The sequence below is a fragment of the Salvelinus fontinalis genome, chromosome 8 (assembly GCF_029448725.1).
Source record: "Salvelinus fontinalis isolate EN_2023a chromosome 8, ASM2944872v1, whole genome shotgun sequence".
NCBI classification, from domain to species: domain Eukaryota; kingdom Metazoa; phylum Chordata; class Actinopteri; order Salmoniformes; family Salmonidae; genus Salvelinus; species Salvelinus fontinalis.
The window spans coordinates 37,510,927-37,534,464 of record NC_074672.1 but is presented as its reverse complement, the minus strand read 5'-3'; the positions used below and the strand labels follow the sequence as shown (position 1 = coordinate 37,534,464).

General features: G+C 42.7%; 3 protein-coding genes and 1 long non-coding RNA gene across 5 annotated transcripts in view; 1 reads left to right on the top strand and 3 right to left on the bottom strand.

Moving 5' to 3' along the window:
- Window positions 1-4,230, bottom strand: part of si:dkey-32e6.6 (extracellular matrix protein 2) — a 36,709-nt gene extending 32,479 nt beyond the window's left edge. The window contains exons 1-4 of the mRNA XM_055932423.1: window positions 2,996-4,230; window positions 2,589-2,803; window positions 1,575-1,790; window positions 1,277-1,469 (exon numbers count right to left, since the gene is read on the bottom strand). Coding sequence (XP_055788398.1) covers window positions 1,277-1,469; window positions 1,575-1,790; window positions 2,589-2,803; window positions 2,996-3,326 — 955 coding nt within the window. The 5' untranslated portion in view covers window positions 3,327-4,230. The remainder of the gene's footprint in view (window positions 1-1,276; window positions 1,470-1,574; window positions 1,791-2,588; window positions 2,804-2,995) is intronic.
- A 3,002-nt stretch (window positions 4,231-7,232) lies between these two features.
- Window positions 7,233-18,194, top strand: srpk3 (SRSF protein kinase 3). Of its 2 annotated transcripts, none has more exons than XM_055932422.1 (16): window positions 7,233-7,334; window positions 8,028-8,136; window positions 8,814-9,319; window positions 9,595-9,703; window positions 9,914-10,001; window positions 10,283-10,370; window positions 11,186-11,292; window positions 11,622-11,787; window positions 12,482-12,507; window positions 14,216-14,414; window positions 14,546-14,815; window positions 14,975-15,072; window positions 15,211-15,318; window positions 15,466-15,535; window positions 16,734-16,826; window positions 17,424-18,194. In XM_055932422.1, the coding sequence occupies exons 1-16, from the start codon at window positions 7,319-7,321 to the stop codon at window positions 17,606-17,608; spliced, it is 2,238 nt and encodes a 745-aa protein (XP_055788397.1). In that variant the 5' UTR covers window positions 7,233-7,318; the 3' UTR covers window positions 17,609-18,194. The 2 variants fall into 2 exon arrangements, with proteins under 2 accessions (XP_055788397.1, XP_055788396.1); XM_055932421.1 differs by having other exon boundaries at window positions 7,235-7,334; window positions 8,025-8,136.
- LOC129861209 (uncharacterized) lies at window positions 15,620-16,734 on the bottom strand. The gene is made up of 2 exons (XR_008760518.1): window positions 16,204-16,734; window positions 15,620-16,069 (listed from the first exon to the last, which is right to left on the bottom strand). It is a non-coding gene; the product is annotated as an uncharacterized LOC129861209 (long non-coding RNA).
- Window positions 18,195-18,574: 380 nt separating the features above from the next.
- Window positions 18,575-20,176, bottom strand: tsr2 (TSR2 ribosome maturation factor). The gene is made up of 5 exons (XM_055932420.1): window positions 20,066-20,176; window positions 19,665-19,755; window positions 19,367-19,458; window positions 19,072-19,227; window positions 18,575-18,979 (listed from the first exon to the last, which is right to left on the bottom strand). The coding sequence occupies exons 1-5, from the start codon at window positions 20,141-20,143 to the stop codon at window positions 18,863-18,865; spliced, it is 534 nt and encodes a 177-aa protein (XP_055788395.1). The 5' UTR covers window positions 20,144-20,176; the 3' UTR covers window positions 18,575-18,862.
- Between the last annotated feature and the right edge of the window lie 3,362 nt (window positions 20,177-23,538).

Here is a 23,538-nt window from a genome sequence, read left to right as displayed (position 1 = left end):
TAATAAAATGTATGCACTCTACTGTAAGTCGCTCTGGATAAGAGTGTCTGCTAAATGAGTAAAATGTAATGTAAATGTAAGTTATACACATGGAATTATAGATATACCTCTCCTTAATGCAACCGCTGTGTCAGATTACAAAAAAACTTTACGGAAAAAGAAACCCACGCTATAATCTGAGACGGCGCTCAAAAGTAAAACACCACAGCCGCAAAGATGGCGTCAACATAAACAAGAAAATATATGATAAATATTCCCTTACCTTTGATGATCTACATCAGAAAGCACACCAGGAATCCCAGGTCCACAATAAATGTTTGTTTTGTTCGAAAAAATCCATTAATTATGTCCAAATACCTTCTTTTGTTAGCGCGTCTGGTTTACATATCCAAACGCTAATTCTGGTCAGCGTTATATTGGACAAAAACTTCAAAAAGTGATATTACCGGTCGAAGAAACATTTCAAACTAAGTACAGAATCAATCATTAGGATGTTTTTAACATATAGCTTCAATAAAGTTCCAACCGGAGTATTCTTTCTTGTCTTCGTGAGCAATGGAAGCAAGTGAGTACCATGAGGAAAAAGCATGATCAGAAAATGGCTGCTTGATGGACACCTGACTGATTCTGCTATCATTCTCTCCCACAACATCATAGAAGTCTCATTATATTTTATATTGATGGTTGACATCTAGTGGAACCCATAGGCAGTGCACAATCATTCATATCTCAAGGGGATTTCATTAGGGACTCTGGTGAATATATACAAGCTCAGATTTCTGACTTCCTGTTTTGATTTCAACTCAGGATTTTGCCTGCCAATATGAGTTCTGTTAATCTCACAGACATAATTCAAACAGTTTTAGAAACTTTAGAGTGTTTTCTATCCAATACTAATAATAATATGCAAATATTAGCAACTATGACTGAGGAGCAGGCCGTTTGATATGGGCACCTTTCATCCAAGCTACTCAATACTGCCCCTTCAGCCATAAGAATTTTTAACAAGAAATTTGTGGAATGGTTGAAAAACGAGTTTTAATGATTCCAAACGAAGTGTATGTAAACTTCTGACTTCAACTGTACATACTAATATACTCACTAATATACACACTAATATATTTACTAATATACTCACTGATATATACTAATATACTCACTAATATACACACTGATATACACACTCACTAATGTCAGATACACAATACATGATTTTATACAGTACATATTACCTTTTACAACACTCATTTCATATTACTCCCACCCACCCCCTCACCTGCCAGGTCCAGGGTCGTGACCCCAAGGTCGGTGATGATTGGGAGGTGATTCATGCCAACACCCCTGCAACTTATTTGTCCTTTAGACGTTTGACACGTCCCTGGGAGAGACTCTGTGAAGCTGGTCCTTGCTACTGTCTGATTGGTGGGAGACTCTGTCCCCTCTTCTTCCTCCTCCTCTTCCTCTTCCTCCTAGTAATAAAAAATAAAAATGATCATAATCATCATCATCATCATTATTATTGTCATCATCATGCTTTGCCTGATGAAAGGATCCTGTTCATTACGATACCGTACCTCCTCCTCTTCCTCCTCTTCAGAATCATCTTCATCTTCATCGTCGTCTTCTTCTTCTTCTTCCTCATCTTCCTCTTCCTCTGCCTTCTCTGTGTCCATCAGTCTGTCCTTATCACTGTGTAGTTCCTTTAGTATGGTCCTGAGAATACCTTCCTGTTCAGCTCCCCCATTTGTGCCTCGCTTCTTCCAGCCAGGTAGGGGGCGCCCCAGACCTGCCTGCATGAGGGGAGGGAAAAGGAAGAACCAATAGAAAAGGATGAATTATTCTTAAAAGGTTCTAAGCTGACATATGAAATTGTTTTAAGATGGTCATACTATGAATCGTTTTTTTTTAGTTTTTTTTTACTATTTGATAAAATATTGAATTTGGCCTTTGCTACTATAGCCCAGAGAAACGCATTGAATAACACATTCATAAATGGCCATAAAGACAGTCGACAAAATATATCATAAGAAACAAGGTTTTAAAGTGTCTGTCCTACATCTAGGAGAGATAAGAAAGCTCAGGAAATATATTTAGTTTTTTTACACACATATTTAACCCCTTTTTGGGGTTGGCACAAAACTACCTTCATACTTTTTTTAACCAGTACCGGTTACCTTCAGAAAAGTCCTGTGACACGTGTGGGGCTCATAGAGCAAAATGGAGAACACCATCGTGTTCGTGAGAATCTCCCCTTTCCATAGTGTAGACCAAATGGTTTGGACGCTACAAACAGAAGTTTTCACGTCAACTGTACCGACTTCAGATGAGTCCCCTGACACTTGTGGGTGTCCTCTTTCCATGGAGTGGTCAGAATAGTTTGTAGGTCAAACCGTTCGGACGCTACAGACGTATTCGTGAGAAGACCGATTTTCGGGATGTCTCATGGTCTGACAAACACCGCTCTAGCTATGCCACCTTTCACCGCAGATGTGGAAATGTTACATTGGCGGATGCGGTGGATTAAGAAGCATCCAATGCAAAAAATCGGTGCGTCAATAAAGGAGAATTGAAGAGGTCTGTATACCTACCACTCTGTATGCAGTGGACTCTACAGTTGCTGCATGTCTCCTTCCCGTCACTCCTCTCCTCCCTCTGCTCGCCTCCATCTCTCTGTCCTTTCTCATCTGCTCATCCCTCACTCTCCCCTTCTCCTCCTCCTCTTCAATTCTTGGATTCTCGTCCTCTCTGCCTTTTTCCTGAACCCTGCCTTCTTCATCATACGGTAATGAGGTGAGGGGTAGGGCTGAGAGAGACACTTAGATTTTAGAATTAGAGATTAAGGTTAAAATATATTTTATAAAGGACATTTCAAGGATTTAGACTCTTAAAATCCTCACTGTTTTAGTGGATTGCAATGGGCTTTTTACGGACAGCTATGTCAACTATAGAGTGTACTCAGAGAATGCATAGAAGAGGCATACAGAGAATGACTCACCTGATGAAAGAAATGTGGCGACCACAGGTACGTCTGACTCCGTAATAGCTGTACCTATCACAGTTGTTTCTGTAAGAGGTATGTCTGTCAGAGTTGAGACTGTGGCATGTGTGTCCATTTTAGGAGTGTATGTGGCAGGTTGGTGGGTTGCTAGAGTCTCTGCATTGATTTTATCGGGTTCCCTCGCTTCATGTTCCACGGTCCGTGTTCCACGCACATGTTCCACGTCGTGTTGTACCTTATTTTCTATCTCGTGTTTTTGGGGTATCAGAGTTAGAACGCCTACACTGAGAACACTCACAGACAGACACAGAACCCAAAATCTCAGCATCGCCACGTCAGGTTTCTGGATCTGAGCCCACGGCTGGTCAAATCCAAAACCCAGGATTGGAGACTACTAGTTCAAGACAAACTAACTGTACTAGTTCAAGACAAACTAACTGTACTAGTTCAAGGCAAACTAACTGTACTAGTTCAAGGCAAACTAACTGGGATAGTTCAAGACAAACTAACTGTTCTAGTTCAAGACAAACTAACTGTTCTAGTTCAAGACAAACTAACTGGGATAGTCCAAGACAAACTAACTGGGATAGTCCAAGACAAACTAACTGGGATAGTCCAAGACAAACTAACTGGGATAGTTCAAGACAAACTAACTGGGATAGTCCAAGACAAACTAACTGGGATAGTCCAAGAAAAAAATGACTACAGACAAGGAAAAACTTTGAGACCTGGGCTGTGTTTCTGAAACCACCTCCTGTCCAGTCTTGGAGTAAAGAGAAGTAACAAAGATCCTCCTGAGTATGGCAGCACCTCCAGAAGCAAAAATCAGGCAAAGAATAAACCTGCGAAGCAGAAGAGGAGACGTAGACGACAGAACTCCCAAGAGACTCCCAACTCTTTAAGCACACTCCCCAGAGGATACTGTACCAGCAGAACTAAAAGTGAGAGGTGAGAATGGATAGAGAGTGAGAAAAGAGGGGATGGAAGAGGAGAAGGAGGAGTGCACAGACAGGAGAGTGAGAGGTGGGGAGAGTGAGAGAGAGGGGGAAAAAGTGTGTTCTCATATTCTAAACAAAGGCCTTCGTTCATCTCTCCAGAAAACACAGATCACCCCTCCTCTCCTGCCCTCTAGTCCTGTCCTCATTGCCTTAAACTAACAAACACCTGGGTGGAGAGAGAGAGAGGTGGGGAGATAGAGAGAGCAAGAGAGAGGTGGGTGGGGGGTGAGAGAGGTAGGGGTATACATTAAAGAGAGAGATGTGGAGATTGAGAGAGGTGTGGAGAGAGAGAGAAAGAAACAGTTGGGGAGAGACAGGAAGGCGGCAACTAGAAAGAGAAGTAGGGAGGAAAATAGTAAGAAATGATCTAGCACACAATGGTGATGACATCATTTATGTTTGCAGGAGACAGTGGTCTGTCATGCTGTTTTGTCTGTCATAGACAAATGGGTTTGGTGGGGTGTTCCTGGTCGACATATGGAGTAAGGATGAAGCTGCCCTCAGACTCTATGGTCAGTATTTACAGGAGGCTTCTGAGGGGAGAACGGCTCATAATAAGGTCCAGAACGGAGCAGATGGAATGGCATTAACCACATGGAAACCATGTGTTCAATGTATTTGGCACCATTTCACTAATTCCATTCCAGTCATTAGCACAAGCCCATTCTCCCCAATTAAGGTTCCACCAACCTCCTGTGTCCGTTTTGCGTTCTTTGAGCAAACTGATTCTGGATCTGTGCCTACATAAGAGAAAGCAGACAGTATCTGCTCTCGTTGGAGTCACCCATGTCTGGCCTCCTTCCATTGGCATCTACAGTATCTACGAAGAGAGGTAAGACCACTTTAAAAATGAAAAATGGCCTTGTCAAGGCTGTAACACACATACAATTGCTAACAAACCCCATCTCCCTCAAACACACATATTATACAATCTCTGCATAGATAGACACACACACACACACACACACACACACACACACACACACACACACACACACACACACACACACACACACACACACACACACACACACACACACTGACTGAACCAAGCAGGTGCCACTTCTGTTGACTAACCTCACACTGCAGAGTGAAACTTGCTGACTGCCACTCTCTGTTTGCATAGTAAATACACACACACACACACACACTGTATATATATTAGCTATGTGTATATGTCATTGCCAGGCGCTTGCTCAGACGTCATCTGTTACAACCTCAGCAACATACACAAGCATCTTTACAATGTGTGTATATTCATCCCACACTGTATATCACAGACAACAGCTATGCAGGGTTACAAGGTGTGAATTTACAGAAATATCAAATGATGTGAATATAAAGCCTATATGATATTCTAGAGGAGTCCCAGGTCAAAAACCAACCCAGCCACTACATGCCCATATTTAGTGTGAGTGAGTGACTGACTGAGTGAATGACTGACTGATTGAATGACTGACTGACAGATTGACTGACTGATTGAGTGAGTGACTGAGTGTGTGTGCACAAGAGTGCATTTGTGTGATTTTTGTTTGTGTGTGCATGTGTTTGTGCGTGTGTATGTGTGTGCGTGCATTAACGACTAGTCCTATAACGTCAGAGAGGGTGACAATCCCAGCCCATCCAGACCTCCAGTCCAAAAGGTCCATTTGGGAGCAGACAGAGGTGTTGTTCTTTTTACAGTAAACACTCAAACAGACAGATGCTTGTCCTGAGGTGACTTACCAGAGTAAACATTGGAGAGACACGAGACAACAAACCTAAATTTGACTGTCTGACAAGAACATGCAGTAAACCACAACTCTAGTCTTCCCAATCTTTCCTCTCACCTCATCTCCCTCCCTCTTCTCAACCCCCCCCTCCCTCCCTCTTCTCAACCCCCCCCCTCCCTCCCTCCCTCCCTCCCTCCCTCTTCTCAATCCCCCCTCCCTTCCTCACTCTTCTCAACCCCCCCTCCCTCCCTCTTCTCAACCCTCCCTCCCTCCCTTCAACCCTCTCTCCCTCTTCTCAACCCTCCCTCCCCTCACTGTCTACTTTCCTCCTTTCCTCTCTTGTTTCCTTGCCTCCATTTGTATTTGATGAGTCAACCACCTAATTGCGCCCAATCCCAGACACCCCAGCAAGAAAGTTCACCATGTTCTTCCGTCTCTTATTTTTGTCTATTTCTCCTTCCTTTCCAATGTCTATTAAAATGTGTCCCTCCTCCCACATTCCCCTCTTGCTGTAGCTCCTCATACTCCTGTTCTTACCACAACAGGGTGGTAGACACAGACAGGAGTCAGTGTGGCAGAGACAGACAATCTGACCCGTGCCAACCCCTTCCAGTATATGACATTTATATTACATTTACCCCCAATGTATCACATTCAACGTTCTTATGTTAAACCTCTGTCCAGCCAAACATCACCATTACTCAGTACAATCCTACATCGAAAAACAAACAACGTTGGGCCAAGCTATTATTTCAGCATAACCATGACAAACAAGCCATGAGTTGGCACAAGCGACCAGGAAGCCTCAATCCATTGGTAACTATACTGGTCTTCCACCCCACAGCCCATCCATTTGGTTTGGTATAGCCAAAGCTGAGGGGTGGGACTGGGGAAATGTAACCACCATCATTGCATTTTAAATTCATTGATGGAGCTATGAATACAAGGATTTACAGTCCATGAGATAGGCAAAATCACTATACTATACATTGTTTTGTTACCAACAAAAACAAAAACAATGGAGTAGGCCACTGATTTTATACTAAATCTCATTAGGGATTTATTTATATTATATTTAAGTTATATTCTTCAATAACATTCTTTCAGTTAAGAACAAATTCTTATTTACAATGGCCTACACCGGCCAAACCTGGCCCAATTACAGCCAGTTGTGATTTTATATGGAACCTTTATTTAACTAGGCACGTCAGTTAAGAACAAATTCGTATTTGCATTAATGGCCTACCAGTGAACAGTGGGTTAACTGCTTGTTCAGGGGTAGAACAACAGATTTTTGATTTGATCCAGCAACCTTTCGGTTACTGGCCCAACGCTCTAACCACTAGGCTACCTGCTGCACTGTGATACAGCCTGGATGGTAGATACATGCCAGGTTAATCGAAATGACAATTGACCAGGGTAAATTTAACAGATTATGTTTAAATGACTTGCCATACCCATATCCCCCTGACCAGTGACCACTGTTCCACGGCCCTACCACTGCTCAGCTGACCCCACCACTGTTCCCAAAGCGCTTGTGCTCATAACTACAGCGCAGGCGCGAACCTAAATACAGCCTGCCAGCAGTGTGTGCGGTGGCAGCTGCACTGATGATATCGATGAACGGTGAGAGTTTTAAAACATGCCAAATATTATGTTTGTATCTACCGTTTAACACAATGTAAATGATAAAGATGGTCGCATGACTACTAATTTATCTCATCGTTGAGTTTGAATTGATTTGTATGTTTCTGTCATTGTATAAAAAAAGCCTAGCTTAACGTTAGCCAGCCAGCTGTCTGGCGCACGCAAGCTAACCAGCTAGCACAGACACTCCTTGCTAGCTAAACTAGCCAGCTAACGAGCTAGCTAATGTGTTAAAAATATTTCCAGTGGCAATGTGTTTTCTTTCCAATATTTGTCCGTCTTGTTCTAAGTTTTACACGTCAACGATATGTATTCAGATTTCACACAAAAATAAATCCGCAGCTGGCAAGTAACGTTAGTCCAATTTGCAAATGGAAATGTAATATTTCCAGTTAGCGCTAGCTGATTGCTTCTTGCAACCCTGGATCCTTGGGACGTACCTAAGTCACCCCATTGAAGTTGACATTTAAAAAATGGTGAAATCAAGGGTTAGGGTTATGTAAGGGTTGTGGTAGGGGGTTACGGTTAGGGACGTCCCAAGGATCCCGTATTAAACTAACCCTAGCGGATTGTCCATGCGAGTGAGTACTGCAGATACTACAAGGCATATAGCCGTAACGTTAGCCTTGTGGAAATATGGTAGTTAATGATATATTCCCTGATCGCCAGCAGTGTCCAGCGGTAATAACAACCCGCATAGCACCCACAGTAAGAAGCATAAGAAGAAAGGAAAGAAACATCGAAAAGGATCCGGTGACAACCTCCCCAGTTTGGATATTGGGTGAGCAACGTTGGCTACTCTAACGTTATTCCCATTCCCTGCCTATGCGTCGGCTACCAGCATGTATCAGTTCTTGCAGCTGGTTCTGTCTAGCTAGTAGTTATGTCTGTGCTATAAATACACGGGGGCGGTGGAGCGACTCACCTCTCCAGATAAGCACATTGACTCATGCCTCCCCCCTTTCCTGCTCTGTGCCTATTTCAGTTTAACCCTGGCAAACCTTAACAATACCCATTTCACTGCTGTTACAAATACGTGTGGGGACCATGCAAATGTAGATATGGGGGGTGCACTACTTGGACTATCATTATCTGTTGGTAATTGCATAATCCCCCCCCCCCCCAATGAATTTTGGAGACGGGCCACAGTCAGCACTCTAATTTAATGTGACGCACGTCTCACTCATAATAAAACACAAACCCCTCATTGTCTGTTGAAGCGCACGCATGCTTCTTGTTTACAAGAGAATCACAGTATTTACATTGCTGAATGTCACGTCAATCTTTTAGATGACTAGTTAAATATAACTGATGTAATTAGTCTATTTTTTTCTGGTAAAGGGATATTTTGCTGGTTGTTATTGTTTAGGCAAAGACATTGTCACCACCTTCCTACAGGCAAACAGAAACCATATTGAGACGGTTGTTTCATCAGGCTGTTCTGTGTTTTTGTTTCAGGTCCCAGATTCCCACCGCAGATGAGTTGTGTCGCATCCTCACAATACACAGGCCTGCGACTCCACCAAAAACCTCTCCCACCCCTCCCCTCAACCTGTCCCAGAGGCCCCCGGACCTCCAACCCCCGGACCTCCAACCCCCTGCCCCACTCAACCTGTCCCAGAGGCCCCCGGACCTCCAACCCCCGGACCTCCAACCCCCTGCCCCACTCAACCTGTCCCAGAGCCCTCCCCATCTCTTACGTCCTCCTTTAACCACCCAGCCACTTCCTATACCACTAACTCCCTCCTCTGACACTCTGTCCACCCCCGTACTGTCCTCTCCCATAGCACCTTCACTAGGGATCCCTCCAATTCTGTCCTCTACTCCACCTAAACCACTGACCTCATCTCAGACCACCTCTCCGCAGGCTCTCAGCCCACCCCCACCTGACTTCACCCCTCCACCAACAGAGCTGCTCGGATCAGATGATGAGGAGCAGGAGGACCCATCGGATTACTGCAAAGGTAGGCTATATAATTGTCTAATGGATCGATGCAATAGTGTGGCAGATTAGGAAAGTGACAGTCAAGGTCATTCTATTTGAAAAATCAGCAGGGAGTGGAATTACTTGTGTTGGTGGTTATGTAATGAATGTAGTCACCACATGGATTTTGAAATAATACTTATGATATGATGCCCTTGTAGATACAGTATGTCAACCTCACAATATCATTTATCTACTAGGATGATGCAATAATGCCAATAAGCCTGTGTGAGTGAAAGTCTATGTATATTTCAGGTGGGTACTACCCAGTGAAGATTGGAGACTTGTTCAATGGCCGATATCACGTAGTCAGAAAGCTTGGTTGGGGTCACTTCTCTACTGTATGGCTATGCTGGGACCTGCAGTAAGTGACTGATTTTCGAGTGCATCTGTTAAACTATACCAGTAATACACAAACGAGAAGCCTAATGATATTTATCCTTTTTTAATGTTTTTCATTCCCATCATTTTGTTTCATTCCGTGCTGAATGGTTAAGTTTTCATTATTGGCTATTTTTTTTTCTTTTTTCTCTCTCTTCAGTTTGAGTCATGACATGATTATGTTTGTGTGTAGGAGGAAGCGCTTTGTGGCACTGAAAGTGGTGAAGAGTGCTCTGCATTACACAGAGACGGCGCTGGATGAGATTAAACTGCTCAGATGTGTGAGTGCCTTCCTATTTATTTCACCCTCAGACAGACAGCACACCCACAGACATCATTCATTAATGGCTACAAGCCCAAGGGCATCCTCCAAAGCAAATGACATAGTTGTTTGGTGAAATTGATTGATGTCATAATCATTGTACTGTGTAGATGGCTAGCTAGCCCAACACTCTGGGGAGTTGTAGTCTAGTACATTCTAACAAACATCTCTAGCATATACGGATAGATCATTCTGTTTCTGAATTTAAGTAACTTTTCTACGCTTATTTTGTGGCCCAAGGTGCGAGACAGTGACCCTACAGACCCCAAACGAGAGACCATTGTACAGCTTATTGATGACTTTAAGATATCCGGGGTCAATGGCGTGCGTATCCTTTCTGCTGCTTACCGGCTGCAACTGGGTTTGGTGGACCCTGTAAGCGACTGGGTTTGGTGGACCCTGTAAGCGACTGGGTTTGGTGGACCCTGTAAGCGACTGGGTTTGGTGGACCCTGTAAGCGACTGGGTTTGGTGGACCCTGTAAGCGACTGGGTTTGGTGGACCCTGTAAGCGACTGGGTTTGGTGGACCCTGTAAGCGACTGGGTTTGGTGGACCCTGTAAGCGACTGGGTTTGGTGGACCCTGTAAGCGACTGGGTTTGGTGGACCCTGCACACATCTTGTTCCTCTCCTCCTACTTGCCTGTACTACTATTTTTCCCTGTTTTCTTTCACCCATTTCAGACAGAAGATGTGGTATGTTACCTGTAAAAAAGAATATAAGGTAATGTTTATGACCCCCTTTCAAACAGCCCCTAATTTACCTCTTATTTTGCAGGTAGACCCCTTTTATACTTATTAGTAGGGAACTGGGCAATTGGTAGGGGTGGGGGGGTTTAAACCATGTGGGCTGTTTGCAGTTCAAATTAAGTAGGTGTTAAACAATGGAAGTGTTGAATTTATGAAAAAGCAGAACCATTCACACGGACACAATACCTGTGTTTTGGTCACAGGGTCTGTGAAAATGCAGGAATCATGACTAGGTCATTAGGTGGCTTTTAATTTGTCCATGTTTTTTTACACACTACTTTCAGATGTATATAAAAATGCAGGCATGGTAAATAAATATGATTTTGGTCTGTGTATTAAAGGGATCTTTCATGTGTAAGTGTGAGTGAATCCGCTTCTCCTTAACTGGTGTGTCAGATGTGTGTATGGTGCTGGAGGTTCTGGGTCACCAGCTGCTGAAGTGGATCATCAAGTCCAACTACATGGGCCTTCCTCTAGTCTGTGTGAAGAGCATTCTCCGACAGGTACAGTGGTATACCACAGCTCTTTCCCCTCTGTTTATAGCACATCAAGCAGGTTTCACACAGCGCTATTCTGTGAAGAGCATTCTCCGACTGGTAAGGAATACCACAGCACTTTCTCCTGTGTTTATAGCATATCAAGTCGGTTTCACAGGTGCAGCGTTTAGAAAATAGCCAGGGAACCTGGAAAATATGATCAACGTATTAGATATTACCATTGCTAGCATGTATGTTAATGATACAGTAGTCAGTAACACTTTACTAGAAACTGGCAAGTTCCACGTATCCATTTCAACCACCCTTATACATACTCCATGTCTTGCCCTTCACAGGTTCTGCAGGGCCTGGACTACCTGCACACCAAATGTAAGATCATCCACACCGACATCAAGCCGGAGAACATCCTGCTGGATGTAGATGATGTGTACATCAGACGGCTGGCTGCAGAGGCCACTATGTGGCAGCAGTCAGGAGCCCCTCCTCCCTCGGGCTCCTCAGGTGAGCTGGTTGGTTCATTATGATGAAAACATCTAGACTTTCAACTTAAACATACGTTTTGTTATTAGTCAGACTTGTTCTGAGGGGATATAGCATAGGGTCATCTTGTGAGTGCTTCATGTGTGTCTGTATGTGTGCTGTAATTGTTAAAATTTTAATTGGACTTGACAAATTACTGGCTTCACAGTAATGTGTTATACTGTACACCAGGGGTGTGGATGACCATTTTACTGGTTAAAACTGTAGAAATGATAATGGGTCTACATATAGTCTCGTCGTGATGCACAGAGGAATTTTTTCTTTTGAATTTTGATGGCAAGGAAATTTACAAAATGTCAGTGTGGCCTTCCGGACCTCGCTGAAAACACTGTTGATGTTTGAAACCCCTGCTGTACACATACAGACAACTATCTATATTCACTTTGACTCCATCAAAAGCCTTTGCTCTCTCAAATTTAGTCAAAACTGTCTAGATGTAAATCTGTGGTGATTTGTTACTTGCATGTTTAGATGTTTCCTATGCGTCTGTCTCTTCTCTCTTTTGCATACTTTCTGCTATCAAATCTGCTCATCGTCATTTCTTCTGTCTCTATTTGGTTTCTAACTTTGTCCTGTTTTTCTTGTGTGTTTGTTTTTGTGGTCATTACGGTTTACTGTCCCTCCCTTCCTTTTTTACCTCGTTTTCTGATGGCAGTTAGCACCGCCCCAAGGGAGAACCAGGTATGTTCAGACTGAAGTCCTGCCTGCCTGCCACAGAAGGGATAGTCTTGCAAAAAAAAATAGAAAGAAACATCACTTTTGGTGAACAGTGCTTTAACGTTGATCATAACTCACCTCAGCTTTTGTGTGATGTGATCATGTTGCCTAACGATTATTTTCTGACGTTGTGATGGTTGGTGTGTGTGTGTCTTTAGTGGTTTGTCTCCTACTCAGGTAGTGTATCATCTGTCTCCGCATGTCAAAAAAGTAGTTGGTTTTCTAAACGGCATGTAAAAAATCGAGGAGAGGGAATGAGGTCTTGGTGACCGAATCGTCACCGTCAGACACTTCACAGTAATACCTTATCACAAGTAATACATTCTCAGTGGACAATGCTTTGCCCCATGGCTGACTTGTGGTTTCTATGTAAGCATCGTTCCAGCCTCCTGTTGCTGTCCAACAAAGAACATAATCATTTAACCGGTTTCTTTATTGGGTTTGTAGGGTTTTTCACAACAATTTTGTGATGTGAGAAAGTGTCAGCTCTTTGACTTGATACAGTTTTATCCGATAGGCTCTTTACAGCTGCCCTCCTTTCATATAGATCTAATTTGAGTACTTTTTTTTATTCGTATTTGAAATAGGTTGTTTTCATCTGCCGTGATGAACATTTCCTATCACGTTTCTCTGTAATGTTCCTCCAGGACCAAGAAGGCTTCTAGCCCACTGTATGCAGTTCTTTGTTTTGAACAATTCATTAAACCTCATGAATGATCACATAATTGGCACTTAAAGAGCACCATACTTTAATGTATTACTGAAGCGTAGACAGCATTTCATACCAAATCCATTAAGAAGTAGACTAAAGTATATGCAGTGGAATAAACAACCTAAAGGACTTTTGAGCTGGAGCGTGTGCTGTTGCAAGTTTAAAGCCGTAGCACTGTTATTCAGTTGGAAAACAGAATGCCATCTGGTCCCTTGTAATACAATTGGCCCTTCCTCAAATTCCAGGCGTGGCTCACGTTAGCTGCCTCAGCAGATCACCGCTAAGCACGCTAACCCACTGAGCCAAAGCCTGTTCCGACAGCCGTGGGCACGTGAGTTCACCAAGTCAGCTTTGAGGGATACTGTCAGATGGGATGGACTTTCTGTAAGAGACCTACTGGAGAACTGTCGACGGTAACATGCTGCAGCTCAGAATAGCGTTGTCATCTAGCTAGCAGGATATATACAGGTTGCGGTGGGATCATGTTTAGTCTGCTTCCTAAGTGCCCACAAGTTTTACTTGCAATCAAAACTGTTTGTTGTAGGGCAGTGGTTCTGCCATGGAAATGAGGATTAGAATCAAAAGTAATCATGTGAAATGTAATTGAGCCCCATTGTATATAGATACAGGCAACGCCATCTGAACTCCGTAATATTACTACAACGTATTAAAGCTCACCTGTCTGAGGAAGACTTGTGGTGTGAGAGAGACTGAAGACGGGCTAACACTGAATATTTCTCAGTTTGGTACTTCCTTTCTGCACACTCCTATTTTTCTGCCTGGCATGTACTCTCTGTGTTGGACCCTCTGGTACTGTGCACTGGAGTCATCAGAATCTACAGTATTGGTAGTGTTGTCAGGGAGCATCACATGGTCAGTCAGGCTGGCATCATGATTGGGAAAGCTCCAGACGTCCTGGCCTGACCCTGTATCTGTCTCTATGTCCATCTGTGTGTCTAGAGCGGCAAGGTGACCAAGAACAAGAAGAAGAAGCTGAAGAGGAAGGCCAAGCGGCAGCAGCGTCTGCTGGAGGAGAGACTGGTGGACCTTCAGAAGATGGAGGATCTGGACGGGACCTCTCCACCAGACCCTTCCAACCCTCTACGCACCCCCTGGGGACAGGACGACGACGCTGGGGACCCAGAGAGGAACGCCAACAGTGAGTGGTTCACCTCTACTAGTGACACTGCAATGCCAATCCCTTCATAATGGTGATTTGGTAGCAGCTGTATTTCCTGGTTGAGTTTCTGTATTAAATCCATATGTTGTTGATACCATTTCTTCTGCCAGACTCCTCTGTGGTGAAGGGGAATGAAAACGGGAACTGCTACACCCACGTCTCGTCCACGGCTAACACCAAGGCCAGCCCGGAGTCTGGCTCGTTGTGGATCGAGGAGGGTTGGAACGGCCACAACCCCATGCGTTTCTGCAGCCCTGGCTCTGGGATGTCAGGGATGTCTGCTGGCTCCATACTGTCAGCCACGTCTGAGTCAGCACTGTCTACCCTGTCAGGCTACTCCACCGGGAGAGACAGCCAACGCTCCGGACTGTCCCCCAGCAGTTAGTATCTCACTAGGCATCTCTCTGTCTGTGATCCTGTCTGTCACTTCTGTTGCCCTGTGTATATCTGGCACCAGCATGCAGTTGCTTTACTGTTCTCTGTATTTAGATGGTGAGGTTGTTGTGATTATGAGCTAAATTGTATGTCTGTCACTCTAGTGTTCAGTGCTGCAGATTTCCTGGTCAATCCCCTGGAACCACAGAATGCTGACAAAATACGCATCAAGATAGCAGACCTGGGCAATGCCTGTTGGGTGGTAAGTGACTGTTTTCAACAGGAAGAACAAGCTCTGTATGTTCGGTTCTCATGATAACCTGGACTTGGAGCTGTTCTCTTGTGATGTGTGGAGATGGTAAAGAACAGTATGGTGTTAATTAGCCCTCTACTTCCCCAGCACAAACACTTCACAGAAGACATCCAGACACGTCAGTACCGTGCCCTGGAGGTGTTGATAGGGGCAGAATACGGCACTCCAGCAGACATCTGGAGCGTAGCCTGCATGGTAAGCTACGAAACCGTGACGGGACCACTCAAACCACCACCTTCTTCACATCATCCTATGTATGTGTCCTGTTTCGTCTGAGATCTCCCACTGTAGCGTTGCCCTTCTGTGGATTGTATTTTGACCAACGTGCCATTTTTGTTGCAGGCGTTTGAGTTGGCTACAGGGGACTACCTGTTCGAGCCCCACTCAGGAGAGGACTACACTAGAGATGAAGGTCTGTACCAGGGGTATTCAACTCTTTTCTTTAAAAAAAAATAAAGGGTGGATCAGCTTTAATATTGCCGATTTGTTGCTTCCATCAATGTAATTGTCTACATTTCCAATCCCCCATATATTTTTAGGATATATATGTCACACATACAGTTAAAGTTTGGGGTCACTTAATGTCCTTTTCTTTTAAAGAAAAGCAATTTTTTTGTCCATTTAAAATAACATCAAATTGATCAGAAATACAATGTAGACATTATTAATGTTGGCTGTAACCAGAATAGAAAGAGGAGTGGGAGGCCCCGGTGCACAACTGAGCAAGAGGGCCAGTACATTCGTGTCTAGTTTGAGAAACAGATGCCTCACAAGTCCAACTGGCAGCTTCATTAAATAGTACCTGCAGAACACCAGTCTCAACGTCAACAGTGAAGAGGCGATTCTGGGATGCTGGCCTTCTAGGCAGAGTTCATCTGTCCAGTGTCTGTTCTTTTGCCCATCTTCATCTTTTCTTTTTATTGACCAGTCTGAGATATGTTTTTTTCTTTGCAACTCTGCCTAGAAGGCCAGCATCCCGGAGTCGCCTCTTCACTGTTGACATTGAGACTGGTGTTTTGAGGGTACTATTTTAATTAAACTTTCTGATCAATTTGATGTTATTTTAATGGACAAAAGCACTTTTTCCCCCTTCAAAACAAGAATTTCTAAGTGAGCATCTCTATCTCTGATAACTAGCTGCACCCACCAGGTCTAAATCAATCCCTTATTAAGAGGGGAACAATGCAGTGGAACTGGCTTCGAGGTCCAGAGTTGAGTTTGAGGGATCTGTACTCTCCTTGTATTGTCTAGGCCTGTGGTTCTCAAACCTCTTTACCGGGGACGCCAGCCATTCCAGGTATTTTATCTATTCCAAGGCTAGCACACCTGATTCCAATAGGCAACTTATCAAAAAGCCCTTACTATGTGAATCAGGTGAGCTTGTTTAGGACTACAACAAAATTGTGAAATACCTGATCTGGGGGTCCCCAAGGAGAGGTTTTGTCTAGGCTATGTATGTTTCATGCTTGTATGTAAATAAGCTGTTCAAGCCAGACAATTTCTGATTCCACACAGAACAGGAAGCCATTCATTTGTAAATTGTTACATAGTGAGTTGTTAGTCTAATGAGAATTTAACAGGGATGTAAATGCTCTCTTTTGTTCTCTCAGATCACATTGCACACATCATTGAGTTAATGGGAGCCATTCCGCCCCCTTTTGCTCTATCTGGGAGATATTCACGAGAATACTTTGACAGGCGAGGTAAGTCTTACAGTAAATTAGGTGCAAAAAAAGTCAAATGTATCCGTAATGGTTTTGTACTGTATGTAAAAGCTATGTCACAGAATAGTCTGGTTCAAGGGAACAATGCCTTGTTGAGCAACGCGTCAAGAACAAGAAAGGTCAGACCGATTTAGATAATGTTACAGTAGTACAATTCACGTATCCTGTCTCGTATTACTCAAGTGCTCATCTGCTTAGAATGTACCACTACAATGTTTTTCTTCAGTGTTCGTAGAACAGATGTCTACAGAAATATCTTCAAAATGACATACCTGTATGGTGCCTAATAGGATTTATTATTTAACTAGGCAAGTCCGTTAAGAACAAATTCTTATCTACAATGACACTAAACCCGGGACGACGCTGGGCCAATTGTGCGCCGCCCTATGGGACTCCCAATCACATCCGGTTGTGATACAGCCTGGTCTGTACTGACGCCTCTAGCACTGAGATGCAGTGCCTTAGACTGCTACGCCACTCGGCAGCCCCCAAAATGATGATCTGAGAGACTATGGCCCTATTTTTGTGGTTTAATGTTTAGCTCACTGTAACAATGTATTGTTTTCCCTCCTGAAGGTGAGCTGAGGCACATAGCCAACCTGAAGCCATGGGGTCTGTTTGAGGTGCTGTTGGAGAAGTATGAGTGGCCACTGGAGCAGGCGGCCCAGTTCAGTGACTTCCTCCTAACCATGCTGGACGTCACACCAGAGAAGAGAGCCACCGCCGCTCAGTGTTTGCAGCACCCCTGGCTCAACTTGTAGACTACTGTCCACCACCACAACACAACTACCATGCTTCTAACCTTTACTGTATACCACTGAGTCCATACTGTACCACTAAGTCAGTGTGGTTATTCTCAGCCTAGATGGAGATCTTTTCTAAATGAAACGTTGAGTATTTATCTAAAGTTAATATAAACTGACGTTACCATTACTCTGAGCACATAAGTAGCAGTAACCTAAATCTACAGATTCTTTGTATTTATTAAAGCAGTATTACAGGTTCTATAAATGGTTGGGATGAATATGATATCTGTAGTTTGTTTTAAAATGGATGATCTACTTCTCATTGTGCTGAGTCACATTTGTTAAAATAGTGCCTTGATATGCAAAACAAAAAGTCTACAAAAAAAATCCTTCACTTTTTTTATACATGTCGCCAAACTGTATGTGGAATGCTTATTTTGTGAACATAAAATGTGTTTAAACATGAAAGACCAGATATCTTACAACCTGTATTCTTCAGAATAAATCTTTTTTGGAAACCAGATTCAGGCAGTTTTAGAGTACTGTATGCCACTGTCATGTGGCCAAGAGATGGTGTATTAAATAAACTCACCATTCTTAAGTTGGCTGTTTAAGTTTTATATTTAACACTGCTGACAACTTTTACTACTATAAATAGACTTCTATCAATTTGATATGAAAATTGAACATTTTCTATCCCTTACTCAGTAATACATACTATTGGAAAGGGGGATACCTAGTCAGTTGTTCAACCGAAATGTCTTCCGCATTTAACCCAACCCCTTGGGGGCTGCCTTAATCTGCATTGTAGGTGAGTGGTGTGTATATATATATGTCAAGAGGTCACTTATCAGGGCATCTGAGGAACTGTCACTGTTAACAGGAATTTCAGTGTTTTTGGTACATGGAAATCCAGTTCAGTAGCGATTAAATAACCATCTATAGTGTGTGTGTATATATATATATATATATATAATATATATATACACACACTATAGATGGTTATTTAATCGCTACTGAACTGGATTTCCATGTACCAAAAACACTGAAATTCCTGTTAACAGTGACAGTTCCTCAGATGCCCTGATAAGTGACCTCTTGACACCTGCATAAATGTGAGCTAATGAACTCGAGGTATAGGTTGTGTCCAGGTTTTCATCAGAACATATGTCCATCCTCCCAATATGACAGAACCATCGGCGAGTACAAAACAGCAACAGTGTTAGGCGGCAGTAAAATCCCAATTCACTCAGCACTTCTACAGTAGCGTCACTTCTTGCGCACCACTGTCGTCCAACCATCGTTTTCCTCTTGGGGTTGATCTGTCTGTTTGGGTGCTGCACTACGCGGGGGGGTTGTTGACGTTGCTGCTTCACACTCCATGAACTGGATTACAATGACAAGATTACAATGTCACAATCACAACCTTTTCAGAATTGACAAGTCAATTTGACATCTTATACCAATAAAACCCGTACCTCTGTTTCATCTCCATTACAGTCTTCAGCAGCGTTTGGTTGAGGTGTGACCTTGGCTCGTTCTGCACTCTTGTTAAGTTTGACTATCTGATCTTTGACCTCTGCAAGCTTTCCTTGTTGACACTGTGTAAAGATCTGGCTAACCTTCTGTGCCACCTGATCAATGAAGAAAGCATTGATTTAGAGACATTTTGACATTAAGAATGCGGTTGGTTGAAAATGAAACAGACCTTCAGGTAGCTCCAATATTGTGTGTTGACATTTTAAATGTCTGAATTGAAAACAAAATGTGCACCTGAGGTAAACTGCCATCATCCACCACTGTATCAAACTCATTGTTCATAAGGTCTGCTATGTAGTCCTCCACTTCATCTGGCTGCAGGTTTGCTGTAAACAAAGAAGTTTCAATTAACTTGAACTGAAAGTCTGCCTGGGACTGTTCAGCATGTCAACAAGTAATCTAACCAGAGCAGACACGGGTGCTTCATACTAGCAGTTTGCGGTAACGCAAAGAGGAAGATGCGACGTATATAATAATACAACATATATTTGGGTAACGATAGGCTATGTACGGAAATCATGGGTCAGGTTACCGTTGTCATGAAAATATTGTTGGACCACATCCACCATCCAATCTGCCTTCTGTTGGCCGTACACGCCTCCAAATCCATTATCAACTGCGATCTGCAAAACAACAACGTTTGTACACTATTTGTTACACACATGTAACTACAAACATCAACATACTGCTTAATTAGATCTCTAGGAAGCTGACACGCTTATAACGTTGTCGCTATAGAGCTAGCTAACCAAACAGTGCACGAAGGAAAATACAGCACAGTCCAACAACTACAGCTAGCTAACGCTGTTACATTTAGTAGCCAGCTATCAGCACGGCCCATGAATGTCCTTATTGCTATTTAGGACTGAATAATTACACCATTAGAGCCTGTGCTCGAATATACAGTGTTTGATATATGAAATATTCACCTACCTGTAAAACAGGCCAAGTTTCTAGGACTGCTTTCACTGCTTCAGAGAAAAGTTCACGTGCAGTCTTCTGCGCTTCCATTTTGAAAATAATCAGGCATTACATGACGAGTGACCAGTGATTGATTCGAATTTGCTCAAGCAAGGTAACGAAGTTGATCCCAGATGTCATCGACCATCATTCCCCACCATCAGAATAGATGTGAGGCAAAATTTGTTTTGGGACAAATTATGCATATAAACCCTGGACAAAATGATATGTATTTACATAGTTTTTTGTTGTAGTGGGGAAAATAACATTAGTCATCTCAAAAAAGTATACTTTAAGGGAAAAGTTTTTTTTTAGTTTTTTTTGCTCACATAAATATAATTTAAGTGTATGAATTAAGAGGCCTGTAATATAATAAACGTGGACAAAAAAGTTTGTAGAGATTAATAAATGCATTTGTATATAACTTCCAAAATATGTTTTACTATTGTAAAGTGGCTGTTCCACTGGATGTCATTAGGTGAATGCACCAATTTGTAAGTCGCTCTGGATAAGAGCGTCTGCTAAATGACTTAAATGTAATGTAAATGTACAATAGAGCCAAGATGGAGGCTCGGTGCCTTCAACACAGCGCCCTCTGTCAGTCATCTAGTGTATACTGTATACTGAACAAAAATTCAGTATACAGTATACTGAACAAAAATATAAACGCAACCTGCAACAATTTCAAAGATTTTACTGAGTTACAGTTCATATAAAGCTACAGTTCGTAATAAATGAATTAGGTCCTAATATATGGATTTCACATGACTGGGAATACAAATATGCATCTATTGCTCACGAACCTCCCCCTCCCCTCCCCCCAGTCAGTATCTGGTGTGCAGCGCAACACATCTCTTTCACATACAGTTGATCAGGCTGTTGATTGTGCCCTGTAGAATGTTGTCCCACTCATCTTCAATGACTGTGCGAAGTTGCTGGATATTGGCGGGAACTGGAACGCGCTGTCATACACGTCGATCCAGATCATCCCAAACATGCTCAATGGGTGACATGTCTGCTGATTATAAAAATAAAAATAAAGTCTGCTGAGTATGTATGCAGGCCATAGGAAAACTGGGCCATTTTCAGCTTCTATGATATGTGTACAAATCCTTGCTTCTTGGAGCTGTGCATTATCATGCTGAAACATGAGCTGATGGCGGCGGATGAATGGCACGACAATGTGCATTCAAATTGCCATCGATAAAATGCAATTGTTTTTGTTGTCCGTAGCTTAATGCCTGCCCATACCATAACCCCACCGTCACCATAGTGGCATCAGTTTTTTGGTATGTTTGGTATTTTATTAGGATCCCCATTAGCTGTTGCAAAAGCAGCAGCTACTCTTCCTGGGGTCCACACAAAACATGAAACATAATACAGAATGACATAATACAGAACATCATTAGACAAGAACAGCTCAAGGACAGAACTACATGCATTTTTAAAAAGGCACACGTAGCCTACATATCAATGCATACACACAAACTATCTAGGTCAAATAGTTGACATCAGCAAACCGCTTGCCCACACAACACCATACACACTATCTGCCATCTGCCCAGTACAGTAGAAACCGTGATTCATCCGTGAAGAGCACACTTCGCCGACGTGCCAGTGGCCATCGAAGCTGAGCATTTGCCCACTGAAGTCAGTTACAACGCCAAACTGCAGTCAGGTCAAGACCCTGATGAGGATGACAAACATGCAGATGAGCTTCAGTGAGATGGTTTCTGACAAAAATTATTTGGTTGTGCAACACCACAGTTTCATCAGCTGTCCGGGTGGCTGGCCTCAGACGATAACGCAGTTGAAGAAGCCGAATGTGGAGGTCCTGGGCTGGCGTGGTTACACGTGGTCTGCGGTTGTGAGGCTGGTTGGACTTAATCCCAAATTCTCTAAAATGAAGTTGGAGGCGGCTTATGGTAGACAAATTAACATTACATTTTCTGGCAACAGCTCTGGTGGACATTCCTGCAGTCAGTATGCCAATTGCACACTCCCTCAAAACTTGAGCATTGTGTTGTCTGACAAAACTGCACATTTTAGAGTGGCCTTTTAATGTCCCCAGCACAAAGTGCACTTGTGTAAGGATCATGCTGTTTAATCAGCTTCTTGATTTTTTACACCTGTCAGGTGGATTATTTTGGCAAAGGAGAAATGCTCACTAACAGGGATGTAAACAAATGTGTGCACAAAATTTGTGAGAAATAAGATTTTTGTGAGCATGGAACATTTCTGAGATCTTTTATTTCAGCTCATGAAACATGGGACCAACACTTTACATGTTGCGTTTATATTTTTGTTCACTATAAATCATTGATTGGGACATATTATTATAACATAAAATCTCTTAATCTTGAATATATCAACTGTATCTGTAAAATTGTTTAATTGTATCTAAAAAGAAGTTCACCAGGTGAACCGGTCTGTGAAGATTCCCAGCCCACTCATGATTGATCTGATATACAAAAAAAAATGTACCAACTTTTTATTGAGTTTAAAACATTTTTCCAGAGGGTTACATGTACAAAAAACAATGAAAGAAATGCACACAAATATACCCACCCACACACTTCCCCGACCCGAAGAAAGCATGCCTCCCACCCCTTCCCATCCAACCCAGCAACTGAAGTTGCATATCAGTCCCGCGCCCACCAATCCATCCCAAGTCTCCCCTTACATTCCCCCCAATACCCCGGCCCTCCCCCACCATGATCAGTACCACCCCATTCCCGTGGGCCTGAAAGCAAATAAAATAACAAAAGTCTAAAGTTTGTTTGTGTTGGGCTTTAGCTGAAATTGTTCTTTACAGAGTCAAGTATATTTGTCCAGGGCTCAATTGTTCCTTCATAGCACCATTAATTCTCGCTATTGATAATCCTGTTATAACTTCTAATAGTAACTGTATCCACTGGTTAAATGGGAGAAAGTGAGGTGGTGCCAGCAGTAATCTTCTCTGATTGAGAGATTCAATGAGTTATCATCGTTAAGCAACTATAGATGCAAAGCATTGAATATTTAAATGTATGCACTTCGAACTGAATTTTGTAACTTTTCCCCAGAAGCATTTAACTGCAGGGCACTCCCACATCAAATGAAGGAATGTGTCTGATTTAGGGGACACTGAACAGTTGGGAGTTGGGGCCAATTTCATCGTAAAAAAAGTTTCCTTGGTGTTAAATACAGTCTGTGAAGAAAATAAACATGTTTAAATTGATGGTTCGGATTACAGGATTCCAAGGTCATATTTTTAAATATTCTATTTCAGTTGAAGAGTTGTTTAGATTTAATTCGATCTGTGAACTTTTTTAATGGCTAGCTCAGAATATGAGCTTTCCAAAAGTTGTTTATATATTAGATAAGTTCAGTCCTTTCGGGAGCCCAGATAATTTATTTAAATGTGATATACAATATTGAATAACACCACAAACCAGTTAACAATC